General features: G+C 57.0%; 1 protein-coding gene across 3 annotated transcripts in view; it reads left to right on the forward strand.

Annotated features, from left to right (window-relative positions):
* VAC14 (VAC14 component of PIKFYVE complex) overlaps positions 1-23,118 on the forward strand; it is a 48,223-nt gene extending 25,105 nt beyond the window's left edge. The window contains exons 13-19 of one of the 3 annotated variants that reach the window (XM_073659820.1): positions 17,778-17,928; positions 19,012-19,144; positions 21,559-21,733; positions 21,842-21,960; positions 22,093-22,172; positions 22,373-22,523; positions 22,602-23,118. In XM_073659820.1, the coding sequence (XP_073515921.1) occupies positions 17,778-17,928; positions 19,012-19,144; positions 21,559-21,733; positions 21,842-21,960; positions 22,093-22,172; positions 22,373-22,523; positions 22,602-22,758 (966 nt within the window). In that variant the 3' untranslated portion in view covers positions 22,759-23,118. The remainder of the gene's footprint in view (positions 1-17,777; positions 17,929-19,011; positions 19,145-21,558; positions 21,734-21,841; positions 21,961-22,092; positions 22,173-22,372; positions 22,524-22,601) is intronic. The other 2 variants (XM_073659822.1, XM_073659821.1) reach the window with 2 other exon arrangements.
* The last annotated feature ends 2,040 nt before the right edge of the window (positions 23,119-25,158 follow it).

Genomic DNA, 25,158 nt, shown 5'->3' on the forward strand with positions numbered 1-25,158 from the left:
TGTCTATACTGGGTATGACAGCTTGTTGTCTCTGACAGCTCCCCCTCCTGGCTGTACTGGGTATGGCAGTGTGTGGTCTCTGGCAGCGCCCCCTCCTGTCTGTACTGGGTATGGCAGTGTGTGGCTTCTGCCAGCGCCCCCTCCTGTCTGTACTGGGTATGGCAGAGTGTGGCTTCTGGCAGCGCTCCCTCCTGTCTGTACTTGGTATGGCAGTGTGTTGTTTCTGGCAGCGCCCCCTCCTGTCTGTACTGGGTGTGGCAGTGTGTGGTTTCTGGCAGCGCCCCCTCCTGTCTGTACTGGGTATGGCAGTGTGTTGTTTCTGGCAGCGCCCCCTCCTGTCTGTACTGGGTATGGCAGCGTGTGGTCTCAGGTAGCGCCCCCTCCTGTCTGTACTGGGTATGGCAGCATGTGGCTTCTGGCAGCGCCCCCTCCTGTCTGTACTGGGTATGGCAGTGTGTTGTTTCTGGCAGCGCCCCCTCCTGTCTGTACTGGGTATGGCAGCGTGTGGTCTCAGGCAGCGCCCTCTCCTGTGTGTACTGGGTATGGCAGCATGTGGCTTCTGGTAGCGCCCCCTCCTGTCTGTACTGCGTATGGCATTGTGTGGTTTCTGGCAGCGCCCCCTCCTCTCTGTAATGGGTATGGCAGTGTGTTCGTTCTGGCAGCGCCCCCTCCTGGCTGTACTGAGTATGGCAGTGTGTGGTTTCTGGCAGTGCCCCCTCCTGTGTGTACTGGGTATGGCAGTGTGTGGTTTCTGGCAGCGGCCCCTCCTGTCTGTACTGGGTATGGCAGTGTGTGGTTTCTGGCAGCGCCCCCTCCTGTCTGTACTGAGTATGGCAGTTTGTGGTCTTTGGCAGCGCCCCCTCCTGTCTGTACTGGGTATGGCAGTGTGTGGTTTCTGGCAGCGGCCCCTCCTGTCTGTACTGGGTATGGCAGTGTGTGGTCTCTGGCAGCGCCCTCTCCTGTCTGTACTGGATATGGCAGTGTGTGGTTTCTGGCAGCGCCCCCTCCTGTCTGTACTGGGTTTGGCAGCGTGTGGTTTCTGGCAGCGCCCCCTCCTGTCTGTACTGGGTTTGGCAGCGTGTGGTTTCTGGCAGCACCCCCTCCTGTCTGTACTGGGTATTTCAGGGTGTGGTTTCTGGCAGCGCCCCCTCCTGTCTGTACTGGGTATGGCAGTGTGTGGTCTCTGGCAGCGCCCCCTGCTGTCTGTACTGGGTTTGGCAGAGTGTGGTTTCTGGCAGCACCCCCTCCTGTCTGTACTGGGTATGGCAGGGTGTGGTCTCTGGCAGCCCCCTCTCCTGTCTGTAATGGGTATGGCAGTGTGTCGTTTCTGGCAGCGCCCTCTCCTGTCTGTACTGGGTATGGCAGTGTGTGGTTTCTGGCAGCGCCCCCTCCTGTCTGTACTGGGTATGGCAGGGTGTGGTCTCTGGCAGCGCCCCCTCCTGTCACTACTGGGTATGGCAGGGTGTGGTCTCTGGCAGCGCCCCCTCCTGTCTGTACTGGGTATGGCAGTGTGTGGTTTCTGGCAGCGCCCCCTCCTGGCTGTACTGAGTATGGCAGTGTGTGGTTTCTGGCAGCGCCCCCTCCTGGCTGTACTGGGTATGGCAGTTTGTGGTCTCTGGCAGCGCCCCCTCCTGTCACTACTGGGTATGGCAGTGTGTGGTCTCTGGCAGCGCCCCCTCCTGTCTGTACTGGGTATGGCAGCGTGAGGTTTCTGGCAGCGCCCCCTCCTGTCTGTACTGGGTATGGCAGTGTGTGGTCTCTGGCAGCGCCCCCTCCTGTCTGTACTTTGTTTGGCAGTGTCTGGTCTCTGGCAGCGCCCCCTCCTGTCTGTACTGGGTTTGGCAGTGTGTGGTTTCTGGCAGCCCCCTCCTGTCGTACTGGGTATGGCAGCGTGTGGTCTCTGGCAGCGCCCCCTCCTGTCTGTACTGGGTATGGCAGTGTGTGGTCTCTGGCAGTGCCCCCTCCTGTCTGTACTGGGTATGGCAGTGTGTGGTTTCTGGCAGCGACCCCTCCTGTCTGTACTGGGTATGGCAGTTTGTTTCTGGCAGTGCCCCCTCCTGTGTGTACTGGGTATGGCAGCGTGTGGTCTCTGGCAGCGCCCTCTCCTGTCTGTACTGGGTATCGCAGTGTGTGGTTTCTGGCAGCGCCCCCTCCTGTCTGTACTGGGTATGGCAGTGTGTGGTTTCTGGCAGCGCCCTCTCCTGTCTGTACTGGGTATGGCAGTGTGTGGTTTCTGGCAGCGCCCCCTCCTGTCTGTACTGGATATGGCAGTGTGTGGTTTCTGGCAACGCCCCCTCCTGGCTGTACTGGGTATGGCAGTGTGTGGTCTCTGGCAGCGCCCCCTCCTGGCTGTACTGGGTATGGCAGTGTGTGATTTCTGGCAGCGCCCCCTCCTGTCTGTACTGAGTATGGCAGTGTGTGGTCTCTGGCAGCGCCCCCTCCTGTCTGTACTGGATATGGCAGTGTGTGGTCTCTGGCAGCCCCCTCTCCTGTCTGTACTGGGTATGGCAGTGTGTGGTTTCTGGCAGCCCCCTCTCCTGTCTGTACTGGGTATGGCAGTGTGTGGTCTCTGGCAGCGCCCCCTCCTGTCTGTACTGGGTATGGCAGTGTGTGGTCTCTGGCAGCGCCCCCTCCTGTCTGTAATTTGTTTGGCAGTGTGTGGTCTCTGGCACCGCCCCCTCCTGTCTGTACTGGGTTTGGCAGTGTGTGGTTTCTGGCAGCGCCCCCTCCTGTCTGTACTGGGTATGGCAGGGTGTGGTTTCTGGCAGCGCCCCCTCCTGTCTGTACTGGGTATGGCAGGGTGTGGTCTCTGGCAGCGCCCCCTCCTGTCTGTACTTTGTTTGGCAGTGTGTGGTCTCTGGCACCGCCCCCTCCTGTCTGTACTGGGTTTGGCAGTGTGTGGTCTCTGGCAGCGCCCCCTCCTGTCTGTACTGGGTATGGCAGGGTGTGGTTTCTGGCAGCGCCCCCTCCTGTCTGTACTGGGTATGGCAGCGTGTGGTCTCTGGCAGCCCCCTCTCCTGTCTGTACTGGGTATGGCAGGATGTGGTTTCTGGCAGCGCCCCCTCCTAGCTGTACTGGGTATGGCAGTGTGTGGTCTCTGGCAGCGCCCCCTCCTGTCTGTACTGAGTATGGCAGTGTGTGCTTTCTGGCAGCGCCCCCTCCTGTCTGTACTGGGTTTGGCAGTGTGTGGTCTCTGGCAGCGCCCCCTCCTGTCTGTACTGGGTTTGGCAGTGTGTGGTTTCTGGCAGCGCCCCCTCCTGTCTGTACTGGGTATGGCAGCGTGTGGTCTCTGGCAGCCCCCTCTCCTGTCTGTACTGGGTATGGCAGGGTGTGGTTTCTGGCAGCGCCCCCTCCTAACTGTACTGGGTATGGCAGTGTGTGGTCTCTGGCAGCGCCCCCTCCTGTCTGTACTGGGTATGGCAGTGTGTGGTCTCTGGCAGCGCCCTCTCCTGTCTGTACTGGGTATGGCAGTGTGTGGTTTCTGGCAGCGCCCCCTCCTGTCTGTACTGGGTATGGCAGTGTGTGGTTTCTGGCAGCGCCCCCTCCTGTCTGTACTGGGTATGGCAGTGTGTGGTCTCTGGCAGCGCCCCCTCCTGTCTGTACTGGGTATGGCAGTGTGTGGTCTCTGGCAGCGGCCCCTCCTGTCTGTACTGGGTATGGCAGTGTGTGGTTTCTGGCAGCGCCCCCTCCTGTCTGTACTGGGTATGGCAGTGTGTGGTCTCTGGCAGCGCCCCCTCCTGTCTGTACTGGGTATGGCAGTGTGTGGTCTCTGGAAGCGCCCCCTCCTGTCTGTACTGGGTATGGCAGTGTGTGGTCTCTGGCAGCGCCCTCTCCTGTCTATACTGGGTTTGGCAGCGTGTGGTTTCTGGCAGCGCCCTCTCCTGTCTGTACTGGGTATGGCAGTGTGTGGTTTCTGGCAGCGCCCCCTCCTGTCTATACTGGGTATGGCAGTGTGTGGTCTCTGGCAGCGCCCTCTCCTGTCTATACTGGGTTTGGCAGCGTGTGGTTTCTGGCAGCGCCCTCTCCTGTCTGTACTGGGTATGGCAGTGTGTGGTTTCTGGCAGCGCCCCCTCCTGTCTGTACTGGGTATGGCAGTGTGTGGTCTCTGGCAGCGCCCTCTCCTGTCTATACTGGGTTTGGCAGCGTGTGGTTTCTGGCAGCGCCCTCTCCTGTCTGTACTGGGTATGGCAGTGTGTGGTCTCTGGCAGCGCCCCCTCCTGTCTGTACTGGGTATGGCAGTGTGTGGTCTCTGGCAGCGCCCTCTCCTGTCTATACTGGGTTTGGCAGCATGTGGTTTCTGGCAGCGCCCTCTCCTGTCTGTACTGGGTATGGCAGTATGTGGTTTCTGGCAGCGCCCCCTCCTGTCTGTACTGGATATGGCAGTGTGTGGTTTCTGGCAACGCCCCCTCCTGGCTGTACTGGGTATGGCAGTGTGTGGTCTCTGGCAGCGCCCCCTCCTGGCTGTACTGGGTATGGCAGTGTGTGATTTCTGGCAGCGCCCCCTCCTGTCTGTACTGGATATGGCAGTGTGTGGTCTCTGGCAGCCCCCTCTCCTGTCTGTACTGGGTATGGCAGTGTGTGGTTTCTGGCAGCGCCCTCTCCTGTCTGTACTGGGTATGGCAGTGTGTGGTCTCTGGCAGCGCCCCCTCCTGTCTGTACTGGGTATGGCAGTGTGTGGTTTCTGGCAGCGACTCCTCCTGTCTGTACTGGGTATGGCAGTGTGTGGTCTCTGGCAGCCCCCTCTCCTGTCTGTACTGGGTATGGCAGTGTGTGATTTCTGGCAGTGCCCCCTCCTGTCTGTACTGGGTATGGCAGTGTGTGATTTCTGGCAGCCCCCTCTCCTGTCTGTACTGGGTATGGCAGTGTGTGGTTTCTGGCAGCGACTCCTCCTGTCTGTACTGGGTATGGCAGTGTGTGGTCTCTGGCAGCCCCCTCTCCTGTCTGTACTGGGTATGGCAGTGTGTGATTTCTGGCAGTGCCCCCTCCTGTCTGTACTGGGTATGGCAGTGTGTGGTTTCTGGCAGCGACTCCTCCTGTCTGTACTGGGTATGGCAGTGTGTGGTCTCTGGCAGCCCCCTCTCCTGTCTGTACTGGGTATGGCAGTGTGTGATTTCTGGCAGTGCCCCCTCCTGTCTGTACTGGGTATGGCAGTGTGTGATTTCTGGCAGCCCCCTCTCCTGTCTGTACTGGGTATGGCAGTGTGTGGTCTCTGGCAGCGCCCCCTCCTGGCTGTACTGGGTATGTTTGCGTGTTGTCTCTGGCTGCGTCCCCTCCTGGCTGTACTGGGTATGGTAGCGTGTGGTTTCTGGCAGCGCCCCCTTCTGTCTGTACTTGGTTTGGCAGTGTGTGGTTTCTGGCAGCGCCCCCTCCTGTCTGTTCTGGGTATGGCAGTGTGTGGTCTCTGGCAGCGCCCCCTCCTGTCTGTACTGGGCATGGCAGTGTGTGGCTTCTGGCAGCGCCCCCTCCTGTCTGTAGTGGGTATGGCAGTGTGTGGTTTCTGGCAGCGCCCTCTCCTGTCTGTACTGGGTATGGCAGTGTGTGGTCTCTGGCAGCGCCCCCTCCTGTCTGTACTGGGTATGGCAGTGTGTGGTCTCTGGCAGCGCCCCCTCCTGTCTGTAATTTGTTTGGCAGTGTGTGGTCTCTGGCACCGCCCCCTCCTGTCTGTACTGGGTTTGGCAGTGTGTGGTTTCTGGCAGCGCCCCCTCCTGTCTGTACTGGGTATGGCAGGGTGTGGTTTCTGGCAGCGCCCCCTCCTGTCTGTACTGGGTATGGCAGGGTGTGGTCTCTGGCAGCGCCCCCTCCTGTCTGTACTTTGTTTGGCAGTGTGTGGTCTCTGGCACCGCCCCCTCCTGTCTGTACTGGGTTTGGCAGTGTGTGGTCTCTGGCAGCGCCCCCTCCTGTCTGTACTGGGTATGGCAGGGTGTGGTTTCTGGCAGCGCCCCCTCCTGTCTGTACTGGGTATGGCAGCGTGTGGTCTCTGGCAGCCCCCTCTCCTGTCTGTACTGGGTATGGCAGGATGTGGTTTCTGGCAGCGCCCCCTCCTAGCTGTACTGGGTATGGCAGTGTGTGGTCTCTGGCAGCGCCCCCTCCTGTCTGTACTGAGTATGGCAGTGTGTGCTTTCTGGCAGCGCCCCCTCCTGTCTGTACTGGGTTTGGCAGTGTGTGGTCTTGTGAGGGTCGTGACGACAAATCACTCGTCCTCCAGTCACTCCAAATTCAAACTATGAGCATGGGTCAACCATTCAAAGAATGAGTCAGACAACAAGCTGGTTCAAACTCAGAGCATGCTCAGAAGACTACTACAGACAACGTTCTCAGCATTGTTCTGTGTTTATTCCTACATACACAAATCTAAATACACTACGTAAGGGGGAGGGGAAAGGGGTTATCCGGGGCGGGGTAAGCCATGAAAGTCCAGTGTCTGGCCACTCCTGATTGGTCCTCATCTCCTTATCTCAGTCTCTGGGCAGATATTGCAGCCGTCAGCTTATAATCTTGTTTTGTTTCTCTGAAATAAGTCTTGGCAACACTGGAACTGTCTTAGTTTAAGTTTCGATTTGAGTAATATGTAGCAAGGAAAGCTTATTGTTATAGGACACAAAATGGTGGTTAGTACATAAGCAAAAAAGCGTATAAAAGTTACAAAAATATATATTGTCTTTTACCCCGACATTCCCCCCTAAACACTAAGCTTTCCCTTGCTTCGGGGCCTTTGAGACTGTCCATGTGTGGGGAGAGGGGAGGTGGATTTCTTCACCCAATCATCTTAGAAGCTGCCCCCTTATGGGACGCCCCCAGACAATCGAGCCCTATCCTTAATGACACATGGAGTTCTCCCAACTGTCCCTAAACTAAATCTCTCAATTGGACTTTGTCATGGGGGGGCTGGTCAGGCTTGTTCAAAGGAGTGTATTTCTCCATATCTTCTCTTGATTCAGAAAGGTCCCGGAGGTTGGGACAGCTTTGGTTATAGCTTTCCTGTATAAGGGGACTATGCAGCACAGGACCACCAGGCCTAATACTAGTAGACCTCCCATTACTAGACAAACTTGTTGGAGGAGTCCCTTGAGCCCTCCCAACCAACCTGAGAAGAAGGAGGTATCTACCCCTGTGTGGTAGCTGTCCACCCTGGGACAGACAGTAAGCATATGGAAAGGATATAGAAGAAGGTAGTCATCTTTTATAGACTCGTTCTGTCTCTCTTGCAGTGGGAGGCGTGAATCCAGGTGCTCTTGCCCTCAAGCTTCAGAGCCGTCGGGGTGGTGAGAAGCACAGTGTACGGTCCCTCGAACCGCGGCTGGAGGCAGTCTTTCCGGACAAACTTCTTCACATACACTAGATCGCCTGGGATGAAATCATGTACTGCATCACCTGTAGATTCTGGGAGAGAAGCAGATACTGGAGAGCGGGTGTTAGTCAATTCTCTAGACAAGGCAATCACAAATTTTACCACTCTATCATGTGTTTCAGACAACTCTTGGGGCCTAATCTCTCCTATCTTGGGTGGGGTCCCAAACAAAATTTTATAGGGAGTCAGCCCATGTTTGGCCTGAGGAGTGTGTCTGATATGATACAATACTATGGGGAGTAGGTCGGGCCAGGGGAGGGGATGATCTTGGGTCATTTTCAAGAGCTGGGTCTTGAGTGTGGAATTCATCCTTTCCACTTTGCCTGAACTGGCAGGATGGTATGGAGTGTGGAGGCCCAAATCTGTTCCCAACATGTTCCAGAGTTCTTCGTAGATATTTGCTGTGAAAGCTGGTCCTTGATCCGATTCTATGACTTGGGGAACTCCAAATCTGTAGGCAATTTCGGTGATCAGTTTCTTGGCTGTGACTTTAGCAGTCATGTTGACAACCGGGTAGGCCTCGGGCCAGGCTGAGAACATATCCACGGCTACCAAAACGTACTCCTATTTTCCTGCTTTAGGCATTTGGATATGGTCGACTTGTATTCTCTGCCAAGGGTAGTCTGGTTTAGCCAGGTGTTGGAGAGGGACCCGTGCCGTACACGTTGGGTTGCAGGTAGCGCAGACAGAGCAGGATTTTGAGTACGCAGTCACAGTGGAAGAGATTCCGGGTGCAAAATACAGTTTCTTGATACATGCCAAGGCTTGATTCTTTCCTCTGTGTGTAGGCCCGTGAGCCCATGCTGCCACGGCTGAGTACATGCGTCTAGGCAAGCAAGGCTTCCCATCCACTTGGTAAAGAGTCGAGTTGACCTTTGAATCTTTGCGACCTGCCAGCACGGCTCCCGCCGCTTTCCATTGCTTGACTTCTTCAGTGGGGGGGTCTTCCTTTGTTCCTCACACAATTTTTCTTCAGGCATCCTGCCCCCCCTGGATTCCACTCGTGTCTCCGCTGGACTTGTATGGTCTTCCGCCGGCTGTTCTTTGGCTCTTGCTGTAGTGAGCGCCACAGCTATGGTTTGCAGGGTCTCCCCCATCTCTTCTTCCTTTTCCTGCCACTTTGATGACACATTCTCCACTGCTGCAGTCTTGGCTGCTTGGTCAGCTAGGTGGTTGCCCCTGGCTTCCCTGGAATCTAGTCTTCCATGAGCCTTGACCTTGATAACAGCAACCTGAATGGGTAGTTCCAGGGCCTTCATTAGGGCCTTAATCCATGAGGCATGTTTCACTGGTGTACCTGCAGCTGTGATGAATCCTCTAGACTTCCACAAGAGTCCAGAATCATTACAAATTCCATGTCCATACCTGGAATCGGTATATATGTTTGCGTTTGTTCCTGCTGCCAGGTGGCAGGCATCTGTGAGAGCCACAAGTTCAGCTTCTTGTGCAGACATGTATGGTGGTAGAGCTTCAGCCTTGAGGACTGTTAGGTCTGTTGTGACAGCATATCCCGTGTGGAACTTCCCTTGAGGGTCTGCGAGCCGGGATCCATCAGTCCATAGGTGCAAGGCAGGGTGTGCGAGCGGATGTGCCACCATATTCTCTGGAGCAGAAGTCTCTTCCTGCAAAATTTTTATACAATCATGAGGTTCCACCAATGGACCTTCACCCTCTTCACCTTGCCCCCTAGAAGGTGGAAGCAAAGTGGCAGGATTGATAATCAGACATCTGGTAAATGTTATATTGGAGGGCAACAATAGGGAACACTGCAGCCGCAGGTGTCTTTGGTTGGTTAGATGTTTCGGAGAGGTTTGTTGCAGAACAGCTGAGAGATCATGGCCAAGGACGATATCAGCTGACTTGTCAAGGAGGATATGAGCAGCGTGGACCGCCTTAAGGCACGTGGGGGCAGTTCGGGCGACAGGGTCCAGGCGGGCTGAGTAGTAGCCCAAAGGCCGATACTTATGATCATAGCGTTGTGCTAGAACTCCAGAGGCATGACCTTCTGATTTCGAGACAAAAAAGTGAAATGGCTGAGTATAGTCTGGTAAGCCCAAGGCCGGGGCAGAGACAACAGCCTGTTTAAGGCGGTCAAAACATAGTCTGTGTTGATGAGAAACACGTGGATCTTCAGCATGAAGCCAAACTGAGCCTTCATTCTTGAGACAGTCGTACAGAGGTTGCATGAGCTTTGAGGCATCAGGGATCCATTGCCTGCAGTAAGTGATGAGGCCAAGGAAAGTCTGCATAGCGGAATAGGTGGTTGGGAAGGTGATATCCATGATGGCTTGTTTTCTTTCTTCAGTCAGATGTCTAGCACCTTGTGATATACAATGTCCGAGGAAAGTGACCTTGGGCAGACACCATTGGACTTCGCCTTTCGAGACTTTACAGTTAGCTGAGTGAAGAAACCAGAATAGGGATGCTGACATCTCTGGCAAATTTTCTTCAGTGCCACAGAGTAAAAGATCATCCACATACTGTAGAAGGGTGACCTGAGGGTTCTCTTGAACCCATGGCTCCAGAATAGACTTCATAGAATGAGTGAATTGGTTAGGAGAGTTCTGGGCTCTTTGTGGAGTCCTGGTCCATGTAAGCTGTGCTCCTTGAAAGGTGAAGGCAGAAAGAAACCACGAATCTTCATGTAAGGGTATACTGAAGAAGGCGTTGGCCAGATCTAACACCGTAAACAAGGTGGCCGTTGGAGGCAGCTGAGACAAGAGGGTGTTTGGGTTGGGTACCACTGGAGTTTCTAAAATGGTAGCTGCATTGACGGCTCTGAGATCCTGAACCAACCGGTATCTTGGAGACTCTCCCGGAACGGTTTTCTTTTTTACAGGAAAGAGGGGTGTATTGCATGGAGATACACATCTGACAAGGACTCCTGACTCCAGGAGGGAAGCGATTTGGGTACCCAAGCTTTGTTCTTGTGCAGCCTTGAGGGGGTATTGTGGCAACCGTGGGTACCTGTGTCCAGGCTTGAGGTGTACTCGGACCGGGGGAACCTGCAGGAGGCCGACGTCCTCTGGCCCGCTGGACCACAGAGAGTGAGGGAACTGTGAGATATCAAGAAGAGTGTGAGGTTGTATGGTCATCATCATGAGAGGGAAGGCTTTAAGAACACAGCGGTCTTCAGTCCTCCAGTCACTCCAAATTCAAACTATGAGCATAGGTCAACCATTCAAAGAATGAGTCAGACAACAAGCTGGTTCAAACTCAGAGCATGCTCAGAAGACTACTGGCAAGCCACGATCTCAGCAATGTTCTGTCTTTATTTCCACATGCACAAACCTAAATACACTACGTAATGGGGAGGGGATAGGGGTTGTCCGGAGCGGAGTAAGCCATGAAAGTCCAGTGTCTGGCCACTCCTGATTGGTCCACATCTCCTTATCTCAGTCTCTGGGCAGATATTGCAGCCGTCAGCTTATAATCTTGTTTCGTTTCTCTGAAATAAATCTTGGCAACACTGGAACTGTCTTAGTTTAAGTTTCGATTTGAGTAATACGTAGCAAGGAAAGCTTATTGTTATAAGACACAAAATGGTGGTTAGTACATTAGCAAAAAAGCGTATAAAAGTTACAAAAATATATATTCTCTTTTACCCCGACAGTCTCTGGCAGCGACCCCTCCTGGCTGTACTGGGTATGGCAGTGTGTGGTTTCTGGCAGCGCCCCCTCCTGGCTGTACTGGGTATGGCAGTGTGTGGTCTCTGGCAGCGCCCCCTCCTGTCTGTACTGGGTATGGCAGTGTGTGATTTCTGGCAGTGCCCCCTCCTGTCTGTACTGGGTATGGCAGTGTGTGATTTCTGGCAGCCCCCTCTCCTGTCTGTACTGGGTATGGCAGTGTGTGGTTTCTGGCAGCGACTCCTCCTGTCTGTACTGGGTATGGCAGTGTGTGGTCTCTGGCAGCGCCCCCTCCTGGCTGTACTGGGTATGTTTGCGTGTTGTCTCTGGCTGCGTCCCCTCCTGGCTGTACTGGGTATGGTAGCGTGTGGTTTCTGGCAGCGCCCCCTTCTGTCTGTACTTGGTTTGGCAGTGTGTGGTTTCTGGCAGCGCCCCCTCCTGTCTGTTCTGGGTATGGCAGTGTGTGGTCTCTGGCAGCGCCCCCTCCTGTCTGTACTGGGCATGGCAGTGTGTGGCTTCTGGCAGCGCCCCCTCCTGTCTGTAGTGGGTATGGCAGTGTGTGGTTTCTGGCAGCGCCCCCTCCTGTCTGTACTGGGTATGGCAGTGTGTGGTCTCTGGCAGCGCCCCCTCCTGTCTGTACTGGGCATGGCAGTGTGTGGCTTCTGGCAGCGCCCCCTCCTGTCTGTAGTGGGTATGGCAGTGTGTGGTTTCTGGCAGCGCCCCCTCCTGGCTGTACTGGGTACGGCAGCGGGTGGTCTCTGGCAGCGCCCCCTCCTGTCTGTAGTGGGTATGGCAGTGTTTGGTCTCTGGCAGCGCCCCCTCCTGTCTGTACTGGGTATGGCAGCGTGTGGTTTCTGGCAGCGCCCTCTCCTGTCTGTACTGGATATGGCAGTGTATGGTTTCTGGCAGCGCCCCCTCCTGTCTGTACTGGGTATGGCAGCGTGTGGTCTCAGGCAGCGCCCTCTCCTGTGTGTACTGGGTATGGCAGCATGTGATTTCTGGCAGCGCCCCCTCCTGTCTGTACTGGGTATGGCAGTGTGTGGTTTCTGGCAGCGCCCCCTCCTGTCTGTACTGGGTATGGCAGTGTGTGGTCTCTGGCAGCGCCCTCTCCTGTCTGTACTGGATATGGCAGTGTATGGTTTCTGGCAGCACCCCCTCCTGTCTGTACTGGGTTTGGCAGCGTGTGGTTTCTGGCAGCACCCCCTCCTGTCTGTACTGGGTATGGCAGGGTGTGGTTTCTGGCAGCGCCCCCTCCTGTCTGTACTGGGTTTGGCAGCGTGTGGTTTCTGGCAGCATCCCCTCCTGTCTGTACTGGGTATGGCAGGGTGTGGTTTCTGGCAGCGCCCCCTCCTAGCTGTACTGGGTATGGCAGTGTGTGGTCTCTGGCAGTGCCCCCTCCTGTCTGTACTGGGTTTGGCAGTGTGTGGTTTCTGGCAGCGCCCCCTCCTGTCTGTACTGGGTATGGCAGCGTGTGGTCTCTGGCAGCCCCCTCTCCTGTCTGTACTGGGTATGGCAGGGTGTTGTTTCTGGCAGCGCCCCCTCCTAGCTGTACTGGGTATGGCAGTGTGTGGTCTCTGGCAGTGCCCCCTCCTGTCTGTACTGGGTATGGCAGTGTGTGGTTTCTGGCAGCGACCCCTCCTGTCTGTACTGGGTATGGCAGTTTGTTTCTGGCAGTGCCCCCTCCTGTGTGTACTGGGTATGGCAGCGTGTAGTCTCTGGCAGCGCCCTCTCCTGTCTGTACTGGGTATGGCAGTGTGTGGTTTCTGGCAGCGCCCCCTCCTGTCTGTAATGGGTATAGCAGTGTGTCGTTTCTGGCAGCGCCCCCTCCTGTCTGTACTGGATATGGCAGTGTGTGGTTTCTGGCAACGCCCCCTCCTGGCTGTACTGGTTATGGCAGTGTGTGGTCTCTGGCAGCGCCCCCTACTGGCTGTACTGGGTATGGCAGTGTGTGGTCTCTGGTAGCGCCCCCTCCTGTCTGTACTGGGCATGGCAGTGTGTGGCTTCTGGCAGCGCCCCCTCCTGTCTGTACTGGGTATGGCAGTGTGTGGTTTCTGGCAGCGCCCCCTCCTGGCTGTACTGGGTATGGCAGCGTGTGGTTTCTGGCAGTGCCCCCTCCTGGCTGTACTGGGTATGGCAGCGTGTGGTCTCTGGCAGCGCCCCCTCCTGGCTGTACTGGGTATGGCAGTGTGTGGTTTCTGGCAGCGCCGCCTCCTGGCTGTACTGGCTATGGCAGTGTGTGGTCTCTAGCAGCGCCCCCTCCTGTTTGTACTGGGTATGGCAGTGTGTGGTTTCTGGCAGCGCCCCCTCCTGTGTTTACTGGGTATGGCAGTGTGTGGCTTCTGGCAGCGCCCCCTCCTGGCTGTACTGGGTATGGCAGTGTGTGGTTTCTGGCAGCGCCTCCTCCTGTCTGTACTGGGTATGGCAGCGTGTGGTCACTGGCAGCGCCCCATCCTGTCTGTACTGGGTATGGCAGCGTGTTGTTTCTGGCAGCGCCCCCTCCTGTCTCTACTGGGTATGGCAGTGTGTTGTTTCTGGCAGCGCCCCCTCCTGTCTGTACTGGGTATGGCAGGGTGTTGTTTCTGGCAGCGCCCCCTCCTAGCTGTACTGGGTATGGCAGTGTGTGGTCTCTGGCAGTGCCCCCTCCTGTCTGTACTGGGTATGGCAGTTTGTTTCTGGCAGTGCCCCCTCCTGTGTGTACTGGGTATGGCAGCGTGTAGTCTCTGGCAGCGCCCTCTCCTGTCTGTACTGGGTTTGGCAGTGTGTGGTTTCTGGCAGCGACCCCCCCTGTCTGTACTGGGTATGGCAGTTTGTTTCTGGCAGTGCCCCCTCCTGTGTGTACTGGGTATGGCAGCGTGTAGTCTCTGGCAGCGCCCTCTCCTGTCTGTACTGGGTATGGCAGTGTGTGGTTTCTGGCAGCGACCCCCCCTGTCTGTACTGGGTATGGCAGTTTGTTTCTGTCAGTGCCCCCTCCTGTCTGTACTGGGTATGGCAGCGTGTAGTCTCTGGCAGCGCCCTCTCCTGTCTGTACTGGGTATGGCAGTGTGTGGTTTCTGGCAGCGCCCCCTCCTGTCTGTACTGGGTATGGCAGTGTGTGGTTTCTGGCAGCGCCCTCTCCTGTCTGTACTGGGTATGGCAGTGTGTGGTTTCTGGCAGCGCCCCCTCCTGTCTGTACTGCGTTTGGCAGCGTGTGGTTTCTGGCAGCGCCCCCTCCTGTCTGTACTGGGTATGGCAGTTTGTGATTTCTGGCAGCGCCCCCTCCTGTCTGTACTGGGTATGGCAGTGTGTGGTCTCTGGCAGCGCCCCCTCCTTTCTGTACTGGGTATGGCAGGGTGTGGTTTCTGGCAGCGCCCCCTCCTGACTGTACTGTGTATGGCAGTGTGTGATTTCTGGCAGCGCCCCCTCCTGTCTATACTGCGTATGGCAGTGTGTGGTCTCCGGCAGCGCCCCCTCCTGTCTGTACTGGGTATGGCAGGGTGTGGTTTCTGGCAGCGCCCCCTCCTGTCTGTACTGGGTATGGCAGGGTGTGGTTTCTGGCAGCGCCCCCTCCTGACTGTACTGGGTATGGCAGTGTGTGGTTTCTGGCAGCGCCCCCTCCTGTCTGTACTGGGTATGGCAGGGTGTGGTTTCTGGCAGCGCCCCCTCCTGTCTGTACTGGGTATGGCAGTGTGTGGTTTCTGCCAGCGCCCCCTCCTGTCTGTACTGGGTATGGCAGGGTGTGATTTCTGGCAGCGCCCCCTCCTGTCTGTACTGGGTATGGCAGGGTGTGGTTTCTGGCAGCGCTCCCCTCCTGTCTGTACTGAGTATGGCAGTGTGTGCTTTCTGGCAGCGCCCCCTCCTGTCTGTACTGGGTATGGCAGCGTGTGGTTTCTGGCAGCGCCCCCTCCTGTCTGTACAGGGTATGGCAGTGTGTGGTCTCTGGCTGCGCCCTCTCCTGTCTGTACTGGGTATGGCAGCGTGTGATTTCTGGCAGCGCCCCCTCCTGTTTGTACTGGGTATGGCAGTGTGTGATTTCTGGCAGCGCCCCCTCCTGTCTGTACTGGATATGGCAGTGTGTGGTCTCTGGCAGCGCCCCCTCCTGTCTGTACTGGATATGGCAGTGTGTGGTCTCTGGCAGCGCCCCCTCCTGTCTGTACTGGGTATGGCAGCGTGTGGTTTCTGGCAGCGCCCCCCTCCTGTCTGTACTGGGTATGGCAGTGTGTGGTCTCTGGCAGCGCCCCCTCCTGTCTGTACTGGGTATGGCAGTGTGTGGTTTCTGACAGCACCCCCTCCTGTCTGTACTGGGTATGGCAGGGTGTGGTTTCTGGCAGCGCCCCCTCCTGTCTGTACTTTGTTTGACAGCGTGTGGTTTCTGGCAGCGCCCCCTATAGACTGGTTCCTTCCCCTTATGTTGGATTGCGATCTCCAGGCTGGAAGGAGTTAATGGCGCTGGAGCCCGCTCCCCCCTCCTCTAGCAGAGCTGCGGGGCAGCCGTGCTTGTTTCCATGGTGACAGGAGGCCGGGTTGTTCTGCAGAGCATTACACCAGGCTGGATGCTGCGTCCTAAATGTTAATGGCAGCTCCGCAGCTCTGGTCTCTTTTCATCCCATCACTTGTGACCATTTAACGCTTTGTGTTGTGGTGGTCAGAGGCCGGGTCAGAATGGGGGTCCAGCAGCTGTTTGGGGTCACTTGCTTGTGCATTGTTGGGCGCTCGCAGGTTTCGTGATCGCGGATCTGTTCCTGAGATCTGTAGAATGGTGGCTGTGACATGTGACCCGAGGGGGCTGCGGGCGGACCCCATCATGAGGAGGCGCAGAATGTCAGTAATAGTAACTGTCAGCAGCAGTCTATGGAGGACACTGAGTGCAGACCCCCTATCCATGCTCTGATGGGTGGGGGCCCAGGTCCCTGAGTGCAGACCCCCCTATCCATGCTCTGATGGGTGGGGGGCCCCGGTCCCTGAGTGCAGACCCCCTATCTCTGCTCTGATGGGTGGGGGTCCCTACGTGCAGACCCCCTATCCATGCTCTGATGGGTGGGGGCCCTGGTCCCTATGTGCAGACCCCTTATCTTTGCTCTGATGGGTGGGAACCCAAGTCCCTGGGTGCAGACCCCCTATCCCTGCTCTGATGGGTGGGAGTCCCTGGGTGCAGACCCCCCCATCCCTGCTCTGATGGGTGGGAGGCCCAGGTCCCTGAGTGCAGACCCCCTATCTCTGCTCTGATGGGTGGGGGGCCCAGGTCCCTGAGTGCAGACCCCCTATCTCTGCTCTGATGGGTGGAGGTCCCTGGTGCAGACCCCCTATCTCTGCTCTGATGGGTGGGGGGCCCAGGTCCCTGAGTGCAGACCCCCTATCTCTGCTCTGATGGGTGGAGGTCCCTGGTGCAGACCCCCTATCTCTGCTCTGATGGGTGGAGGTCCCTGGTGCAGACTCCCTGTACTTGCTCTGATGGGTGGGGGTCCCAGGTCCCTGAGTGCAGACCCCCTATCTCTGCTCTGATGGGTGGGGGCCCAGGTCCCTGAGTGCAGACCCCCCTATCCATGCTCTGATGGGTGGGGGCCCAGGTCCCTGAGTGCAGACCCCCCTATCCATGCTCTGATGGGTGGGGGGCCCCGGTCCCTGAGTGCAGACCCCCTATCTCTGCTCTGATGGGTGGGGGTCCCTACGTGCAGACCCCCTATCCATGCTCTGATGGGTGGGGGCCCTGGTCCCTATGTGCAGACCCCTTATCTTTGCTCTGATGGGTGGGAACCCAAGTCCCTGGGTGCAGACCCCCTATCCCTGCTCTGATGGGTGGGAGTCCCTGGGTGCAGACCCCCCCATCCCTGCTCTGATGGGTGGGAGGCCCAGGTCCCTGAGTGCAGACCCCCTATCTCTGCTCTGATGGGTGGGGGGCCCAGGTCCCTGAGTGCAGACCCCCTATCCCTGCTCTGATGGGTGGGGGGCCCAGGTCCCTGAGTGCAGACCCCCTATCTCTGCTCTGATGGGTGGAGGTCCCTGGTGCAGACTCCCTGTACTTGCTCTGATAGGTGGGGGTCCCAGGTCCCTGAGTGCAGACCCCCTATCTCTGCTCTGATGGGTGGGGGGCCCAGGTCCCTGAGTGCAGACCCCCCTATCCATGCTCTGATGGGTGGGGGGCCCCGGTCCCTGAGTGCAGACCCCCTATCTCTGCTCTGATGGGTGGGGGTCCCTACGTGCAGACCCCCTATCCATGCTCTGATGGGTGGGGGCCCTGGTCCCTATGTGCAGACCCCTTATCTTTGCTCTGATGGGTGGGAACCCAAGTCCCTGGGTGCAGACCCCCTATCCCTGCTCTGATGGGTGGGAGTCCCTGGGTGCAGACCCCCCCATCCCTGCTCTGATGGGTGGGAGGCCCAGGTCCCTGGGTGCAGACCCCCTATCTCTGCTCTGATGGGTGGGGGTCCCAGGTCCCTGAGTGCAGACCCCCTATCCCTGCTCTGATGGGTGGAGGACAGGTCCCTGGGTGCAGACCCCCTATCTGTGCTCTGATGGGTGGGGTTCCCTGGGTGCAGACCCCCTATCCCTGCTCTGATGGTTGGGGTCCCTGGGTGCAGAACCCCCATCCCTGCTCTGATGGTTGGGGTCCCTGGGTGCGGACCCCCTATCCCTGCTCTGATGGTTGGGGTCCCTGGGTGCAGAACCCCCATCCCTGCTCTGATGGTTGGGGTCCCTGGGTGCGGACCCCCTATTCCTGCTCTGATGGTTGGGGTCCCTGGGTGCAGACCCCCCATCCCTGCTCTGATGGTTGGGGTCCCTGGGTGCGGACCCCCTATCCCTGCTCTGATGATGATTCCTCTCTCTAGGTCATCCTGAAGGATCTGGAGGTTTTAGCAGAAATCGCTTCCTCTCCTGCTGGACAGAGCGATGCAGCCGCGGAGGAGCCGGTGGCCGTTCACACCAAGCTGCAGGTGCCATCCCCGGCTAGAGGAGCGCTGCCCGGCAGCTGTGGTGAGGGTGAGCAGTGGCATCATGAGGGGCTTCAGACACCAACTCCTATCTGAGTAACAGCAGATACTGGCGGCCGGGACCCCCAAATACCCAGTGACTGCCAGCAGCGTGGCCGCATAATCGGCTGCAGCCGCACCGACTTTCCTCCTGTCTGTCAGTTTCTTATGCGGCTTATTATTTCTCCTTTGTTTCCTCATCTCCGCTTGCTGTCAGTGATGATATCCAGAGGTTGCTACACAGCTGAGGTTTATCCCAATGTATCAGGATTGGCTGCGCCGACACATTGTAGCGAACCCTCAGCTGTTTGGTCCCTAAGCGCGCAGCAATCTGAGAATTGGGAAAGTGAAACACAAACAGAAAATTGCCGGAAAACACTTAAAAAAGTTGCAGCATTTTTGCGCAGACGCTGAGCTGAACCAGAGCGTTGCGACTTTGGTGGTTTGACGCCAGTTTTGAGGAGCTCCGTCCAAATGGCTAGAGCTGGGGCGGAGCCGGTCAGGGTGGGGCGCAGCCGGTCAGGGTGGGGCGTGGCTATGCCACTCATCAGTAGTGGCAGCGGCGTTCTTCACACCAGGACTGTTACTCCGGTCCCCGGGGCGCTGCCACCGATCAGCTGCGGAATATTCATCATGGCTCCGAGACGCCGGCGTCATGAATCTGAATAACGTTGTTGACTCTCCTCTGATTTGGAGGGATCTCCGTGTCTGATGTATCCGCTGGTTGCAGGCGCCCGGCCTCGTCTCAAGTCTCCGCAGCTGGTGGGTTTCGTTAGTCCTGTCTGTTATCTGGGATTATGGAGCAGGAGGGAGTGCGGAGCCCCTGGGGGAGGGGATCGCGTGGCCTCCAGTTGTTCTCAGGCTCTGCGTTCTCACATTCGGGGTCATTCTCTGCGTTCCTGCTGCGAGTGCAGTGTGTGAACACGAGCAGCCAATCAGAATGCAGTGTGAAACTGAAACGATGCGACCTGATTGGCTGCTGAGATTATCTGCTGCGGGTCTCTGCACGTGTGCACAGTAGTGATGTCAGTACATAGCGCCGCTCTGGTGGTGGTGGGTTGGCACCATGTGTAACTTCATGATGTCCCGCCAGGTGCTCGGGGCCTGGAGACCTCGCCCTCTACACCCACCATGAACTCCTATTTCCACCGCTTCATGGTGAATCTACTGAAGAGGTTCAGCAGCGAGCGCAAACTCCTGGAGACGAGGGGGGCGTTCATCATCAGGTAACAACGGCTCCGCTCCCCTCTGCTGTGGCACTAAGTTGTGGTGCCAGCCCCCCCCACACACACTGTGTCCTGTATTATGGTGATCAGTCAGGGTCTCGGCCCCCCACACACACTGTGCCCCGTATTCTGGTGATCAGTCAGGGTCTCGGCCCCTCACATACACGACTGCCCCGTATTCTGGTGATCAGTCAGGGTCTCGGCCCCCCCCACACACACTGTGTCCTGTATTATGGTGATCAGTCAGGGTCCCTGCTCCCCCCACACACACTGTGCCCCGTATTCTGGTGATCAGTCAGGGTCTCGGCTCCCTCCACACACACGGCTGCCCTGTATTCTGGTGATCAGTCAGGGTCTCTGCCCCCCACACACATGGCTGCCCCGTATTCTGGTGATCAGTCAGGCTCTCGGCCCCCCACACACACGGCTGCCCTGTATTTTGGTGATCAATCAGGGTCTCTGCCCCCTCCACACACACGGCTGCCCTGTATTCTGGTGATCAGTCAGGGTCTCGGCCCCCCCCCCCACACACTGTGCCCAGTATTCTTGTGATCAGTCAGGGTCTCGCCCCCCCCCCCCCCCCCCCACACACACACACACACACACACTGTGCCCCGTATTCTGGTGATCAGTCAGGGTCTCTGCCCCCTCCACACTCATGGCTGCCCCGTATTCTGGTGATCAGTCAGGGTCTCGGCCCCCCACACACACCACTGCCCTGTATTCTGGTGATCAGTCAGGGTCTCGGCCCCCCACACACACCACTGCCCTGTATTCTGGTGATCAGTCAGGGTCTCGGCCCCTCACACACACCACTGCCCTGTATTCTGGTGATCAGTCAGGGTCTCGGCCCCCCACACACACCACTGCCCTGTATTCTGGTGATCAGTCAGGGTCTCGGCCCCCTCCACACACACCACTGCCCTGTATTCTGGTGATCAGTCAGGGTCTCGGCCCCCTCCACACACACCACTGCCCTGTATTCTGGTGATCAGTCAGGGTCTCGGCCCCTCACACACACCACTGCCCTGTATTCTGGTGATCAGTCAGGGTCTCGGCCCCTCACACACACCACTGCCCTGTATTCTGGTGATCAGTCAGGGTCTCGGCCCCTCACACACACCACTGCCCTGTATTCTGGTGATCAGTCAGGGTCTCGGCCCCTCACACACACCACTGCCCTGTATTCTGGTGATCAGTCAGGGTCTCGGCCCCTCACACACACCACTGCCCTGTATTCTGGTGATCAGTCAGGGTCTCGGCCCCTCACACACACCACTGCCCTGTATTCTGGTGATCAGTCAGGGTCTCGGCCCCCCACACACACCACTGCCCTGTATTCTGGTGATCAGTCAGGGTCTCGGCCCCTCACACACACCACTGCCCTGTATTCTGGTGATCAGTCAGGGTCTCGGCCCCCCACACACACCACTGCCCTGTATTCTGGTGATCAGTCAGGGTCTCGGCCCCCTCCACACACACCACTGCCCTGTATTCTGGTGATCAGTCAGGGTCTCGGCCCCCTCCACACACACCACTGCCCTGTATTCTGGTGATCAGTCAGGGTCTCGGCCCCTCACACACACCACTGCCCTGTATTCTGGTGATCAGTCAGGGTCTCGGCCCCTCACACACACCACTGCCCTGTATTCTGGTGATCAGTCAGGGTCTCGGCCCCTCACACACACCACTGCCCTGTATTCTGGTGATCAGTCAGGGTCTCGGCCCCTCACACACACCACTGCCCTGTATTCTGGTGATCAGTCAGGGTCTCGGCCCCTCACACACACCACTGCCCTGTATTCTGGTGATCAGTCAGGGTCTCGGCCCCCTCCACACTCACGGCTGCCCCGTATTCTGGTGATCAGTCAGGGTCTCGGCCCCTCACACACACCACTGCCCTGTATTCTGGTGATCAGTCAGGGTCTCGGCCCCTCACACACACCACTGCCCTGTATTCTGGTGATCAGTCAGGGTCTCGGCCCCCCACACACACCACTGCCCTGTATTCTGGTGATCAGTCAGGGTCTCGGCCCCTCACACACACCACTGCCCTGTATTCTGGTGATCAGTCAGGGTCTCAGCCCCCTCCACATACACCACTGCCCTGTATTCTGGTGATCAGTCAGGGTCTCAGCCCCCTCCACATACACCACTGCCCTGTATTCTGGTGATCAGTCAGGGTCTCGGCCCCCTCCACACTCACGGCTGCCCCGTATTCTGGTGATCAGTCAGGGTCTCGGCCCCTCACACACACCACTGCCCTGTATTCTGGTGATCAGTCAGGGTCTCGGCCCCTCACACACACCACTGCCCTGTATTCTGGTGATCAGTCAGGGTCTCGGCCCCCCACACACGGCTGCCCCGTATTCTGGTGATCAGTCAGGGTCCCCTCCTAACCCTTCTTCCCGCAGGCAGCTGTGTCTTCTCCTGAATGCTGAGAACATCTTCCACTCCATGGCGGACATCCTGCTGCGGGAGGAGGATCTGAAATTTGCCTCCACAATGGTCCAAAACCTGAACAGCATCTTACTGACCTCCTCCGAACTCTTCCAGCTGAGGAGTCAGCTCAAAGATCTGCAAACCCCAGTATGTGCCAGCCCTCCCTAGCCCCAGCGTTTGCCCCCGCCTGGTATGTGCCCCCCACCTTCCCTCCTGCCCGCTCTCCCCGGTGTGCTGACACTCGTTTCCTTCCAGGAGAGCTGCGACTTGTTCTGCTGCCTGTACCGCTCCTGGTGTCATAGTCCGGTGGCTACCGTGTCTCTCTGCTTCCTCACCCAGAATTACCGGCACGCTTATCACCTCATCCAGAAGTTGTATCCTTCCTGCTCTGCTCTGAGAAGGGGCTACAGATGTTCCTGGGGGGCTGTGAGGAATGGCCGCTGCTTTTTATTGGGTGGGGAGGTTCTTGGCTCTCATGTTCCTATTCCTTGACTCTCCGCCTCCAGTGGGGACCTGGAGGTCACGGTGGATTTCCTGACTGAAGTGGACAAGTTGGTGCAGCTGATAGAATGTCCGATCTTCACATGTGAGTGCGTCCAGCGTCAGCCGCGTACACAGCACCCCCAGCGCTCGGCGGGAAATAGAGCAGAAGTGATGAGACACTGCACGGGGGGATTCTGAGGAGAGCAAGTCAGGATAGCGCTGCATCGCATGGACGGTGGGGAGAGGGAGGATGGGCACAGCATCCTCGGTGCCAATCAGTGCTGACCTGGCTCTTCCCTGTAGATCTGCGGCTGCAGCTCCTGGATGTGGAGAACCACCCGTACCTGATCCGCGCGCTCTACGGCCTCCTCATGCTGCTGCCCCAGAGCGGCGCCTTCCAGCTGCTGTCACACCGGCTGCAGTGCGTCCCCAACCCACAGCTGATGAGGTCGGGGTGAGTGTGAGCGGGACACTCGTACACGGCTCCTGAGCCGCAGCGCATTAACACTTGTGGGGTCTGTTCTCTCCACAGGCGCAGTGAGCCCGCACCCCTCGGCTCCCCTCCGGCAGACACGGAGAGGATAGACTACGTGGAGCTGCTGCAGCACTTTGAGAAAGTTCAGAACAAGCACCTTGACGTGAGACACCAGCGAGCCGGGGACATTGTGGAACGTCGTTTGGGGCAGTGACTCACCTCCAGGGGGCGCTGGTGTCTCCCCTGGGTTTATGTGGCTCACCCCTGCTCCCTCACAGGCCGGACCTTAAACTCTAGCAGGCGTCAATGACCTACACCTGCTGAGGCTCGCGCAGGGGCTGGGGGGCCGTGCAATCCTCTAGAAGCACAAGCCTCCGGCGCAGACGCTGGGGGGACAGAGGTGTCTGGGTTTTCAGTTTTCTTCCCGGGCAGAGATGGCGGCACATAGCATGACCCCCCCCCCCCTGCCACCGAGGCGTCACTGATTGGCTGGATGGCATCAGGTGACCTCAGGCAGCGTTTCGATGGCAGGCGCTCTCCACTTGCATTTTCTATGATTAAAGTCTGAGCAGTCTCTTCTGTGTTTTCCTCTCACACCTCCCATTATAACCAGTCCACACACAGCACAAGTTATTGGCAGATGGATATAGGTTCCTATAATCTGGCATCTGATGATCCGGCAGGAACCGCGCGCACCCCGTTCCACTAATCCATAATGCGAGCGTCCAGTACCCGTCGTGCCAGATTATAGGAGGTTACTGTGCGTATCCGGGGAGCAGGGCCCGGCGGCCGGAGCATCCTCCAGGGGTCGGCTCCTTGCTAGGTGGCAGGCAGCAGCGGGGACGGGCCTGGGAGGACAGCGGGGTCAGGCTGGGGGAGGGGGGAGCTGGTTCCCACGGCTCAGAGACGGTTCTCACGGCTCGCGGCTTTGTGCTGGGACACGGTCATTGTGCGCCTGTATTTATGTAACCGCACAGCTGCAATTAACCCCTTGCCTGCTGCTGCGGTCACCTAATTAGCTGCCACCAAATTTGTGAAGTTTGGGGGCATCTTCACCGGTAGCACATACAGCGGTTGGCTCGGCTTATTACTTATTTTGTTACATTACAACCCGTGTAAATATTTCTGTGATCCCATGTGTGTCTAATGCATCAGCACTAAATAGTCTAAATTGGTGAAGTGAGAAAAATATAGGCAAAAATTAAATTTATGGGCTCAAATAACTACAAATTGGCATGTGCATATGTATTCTCCTATTTTGCGTTGAAGCTCCTAAAAAATTCTGGTGCAAGCTATTCCCTACATAAGTCCCATGCTTAGTGACAGGACGTCCCCCTGTGTACAATCAAAGTGTCACCTGTCTGTCACCATATACACTTCACCTTTCCTGAAAGGCCACAGAGGCTGCAACACCATTAACAAGAGGCACCACTAACCAAACACCACCATGAAGACCGAGGAGATCTCCAAACAACACCACGAAGACCGAGGAGATCTCCAAACAACACCACGAAGACCGAGGAGATCTCCAAACACCACCACGAAGACCGAGGAGATCTCCAAACACCACCACGAAGACCGAGGAGATCTCCAAACAACACCACGAAGACCGAGGAGATCTCCAAACAACACCACGAAGACCGAGGAGATCTCCAAACACCACCACGAAGACCGAGGAGATCTCCAAACACCACCACGAAGACCGAGGAGATCTCCAAACACCACCACGAAGACCGAGGAGATCTCCAAACACCACCACGAAGACCGAGGAGATCTCCAAACACCACCACGAAGACCGAGGAGATCTCCAAACACCACCACGAAGACCGAGGAGATCTCCAAACAACACCACGAAGACCGAGCAGATACACCTGACAGTGTATGTAGTTTACTGAGCACAATCCTGCTGACAGCGGCGCTTTAATCTCCTTCTATAACAGAATCACTGACTGGTGGATCAGGGAAATGCAGTAGATATACAGTGACAAGCAAAAGGGTAACAATGTTTTGAACGTTTGACTTTCAGGCTCCATCTCTCACCATCCACTACTGCTTTGAACGTGAGATTTCCATCATTTTATAGACAATCCTCTTGTCTCATTCATAAATGTGACTTGCAGCTATTTAGCATATGATTAGCTATGCAGATTCTTCTCATGTCACTGCATTGTTACTATTTTGCTCCTAAAAATCTAAATTTTAATTTTAATTTTGTAAATCCACCTTTTGTTTTTCACCGCTGCCTGAGTCCTTCTGGGCAAACTCTCCATCAGATTCAAGCATGTCTCAACCAAAATCTGATCCCAGGTCTTTTCTACACGTTCCCACTGTTGGTGCAGACGGTTTGCCTCACTTGGGTCTGTATACAGATCATTCTTCACTTCTTCCCACAAGTGTTGGATTGGGGTGAGGTCTGGGGACAATCCAGCACCTCGTGTCATTGAACCATTTCTTCCCCAATCTGGGCGTATGCTTCGGGTCGCTGTCCTGCTGGAACACTGTCGTCCTTTTCGTTCCCATAGTACTCGAGTGTATGAAGTAACTCGTCTTGTAGGATCCTCACATATAGCTCAGCATTGGGACCACCATCGATCCTGGTCAAGTATCCAACGCC

The sequence above is a fragment of the Phyllobates terribilis genome, unplaced genomic scaffold, assembly GCF_046119375.1.
Source record: "Phyllobates terribilis strain yellow unplaced genomic scaffold, ASM4611937v1 Scaffold_14__1_contigs__length_39327217, whole genome shotgun sequence".
Taxonomy (NCBI): Eukaryota; Metazoa; Chordata; class Amphibia; order Anura; family Dendrobatidae; genus Phyllobates; species Phyllobates terribilis.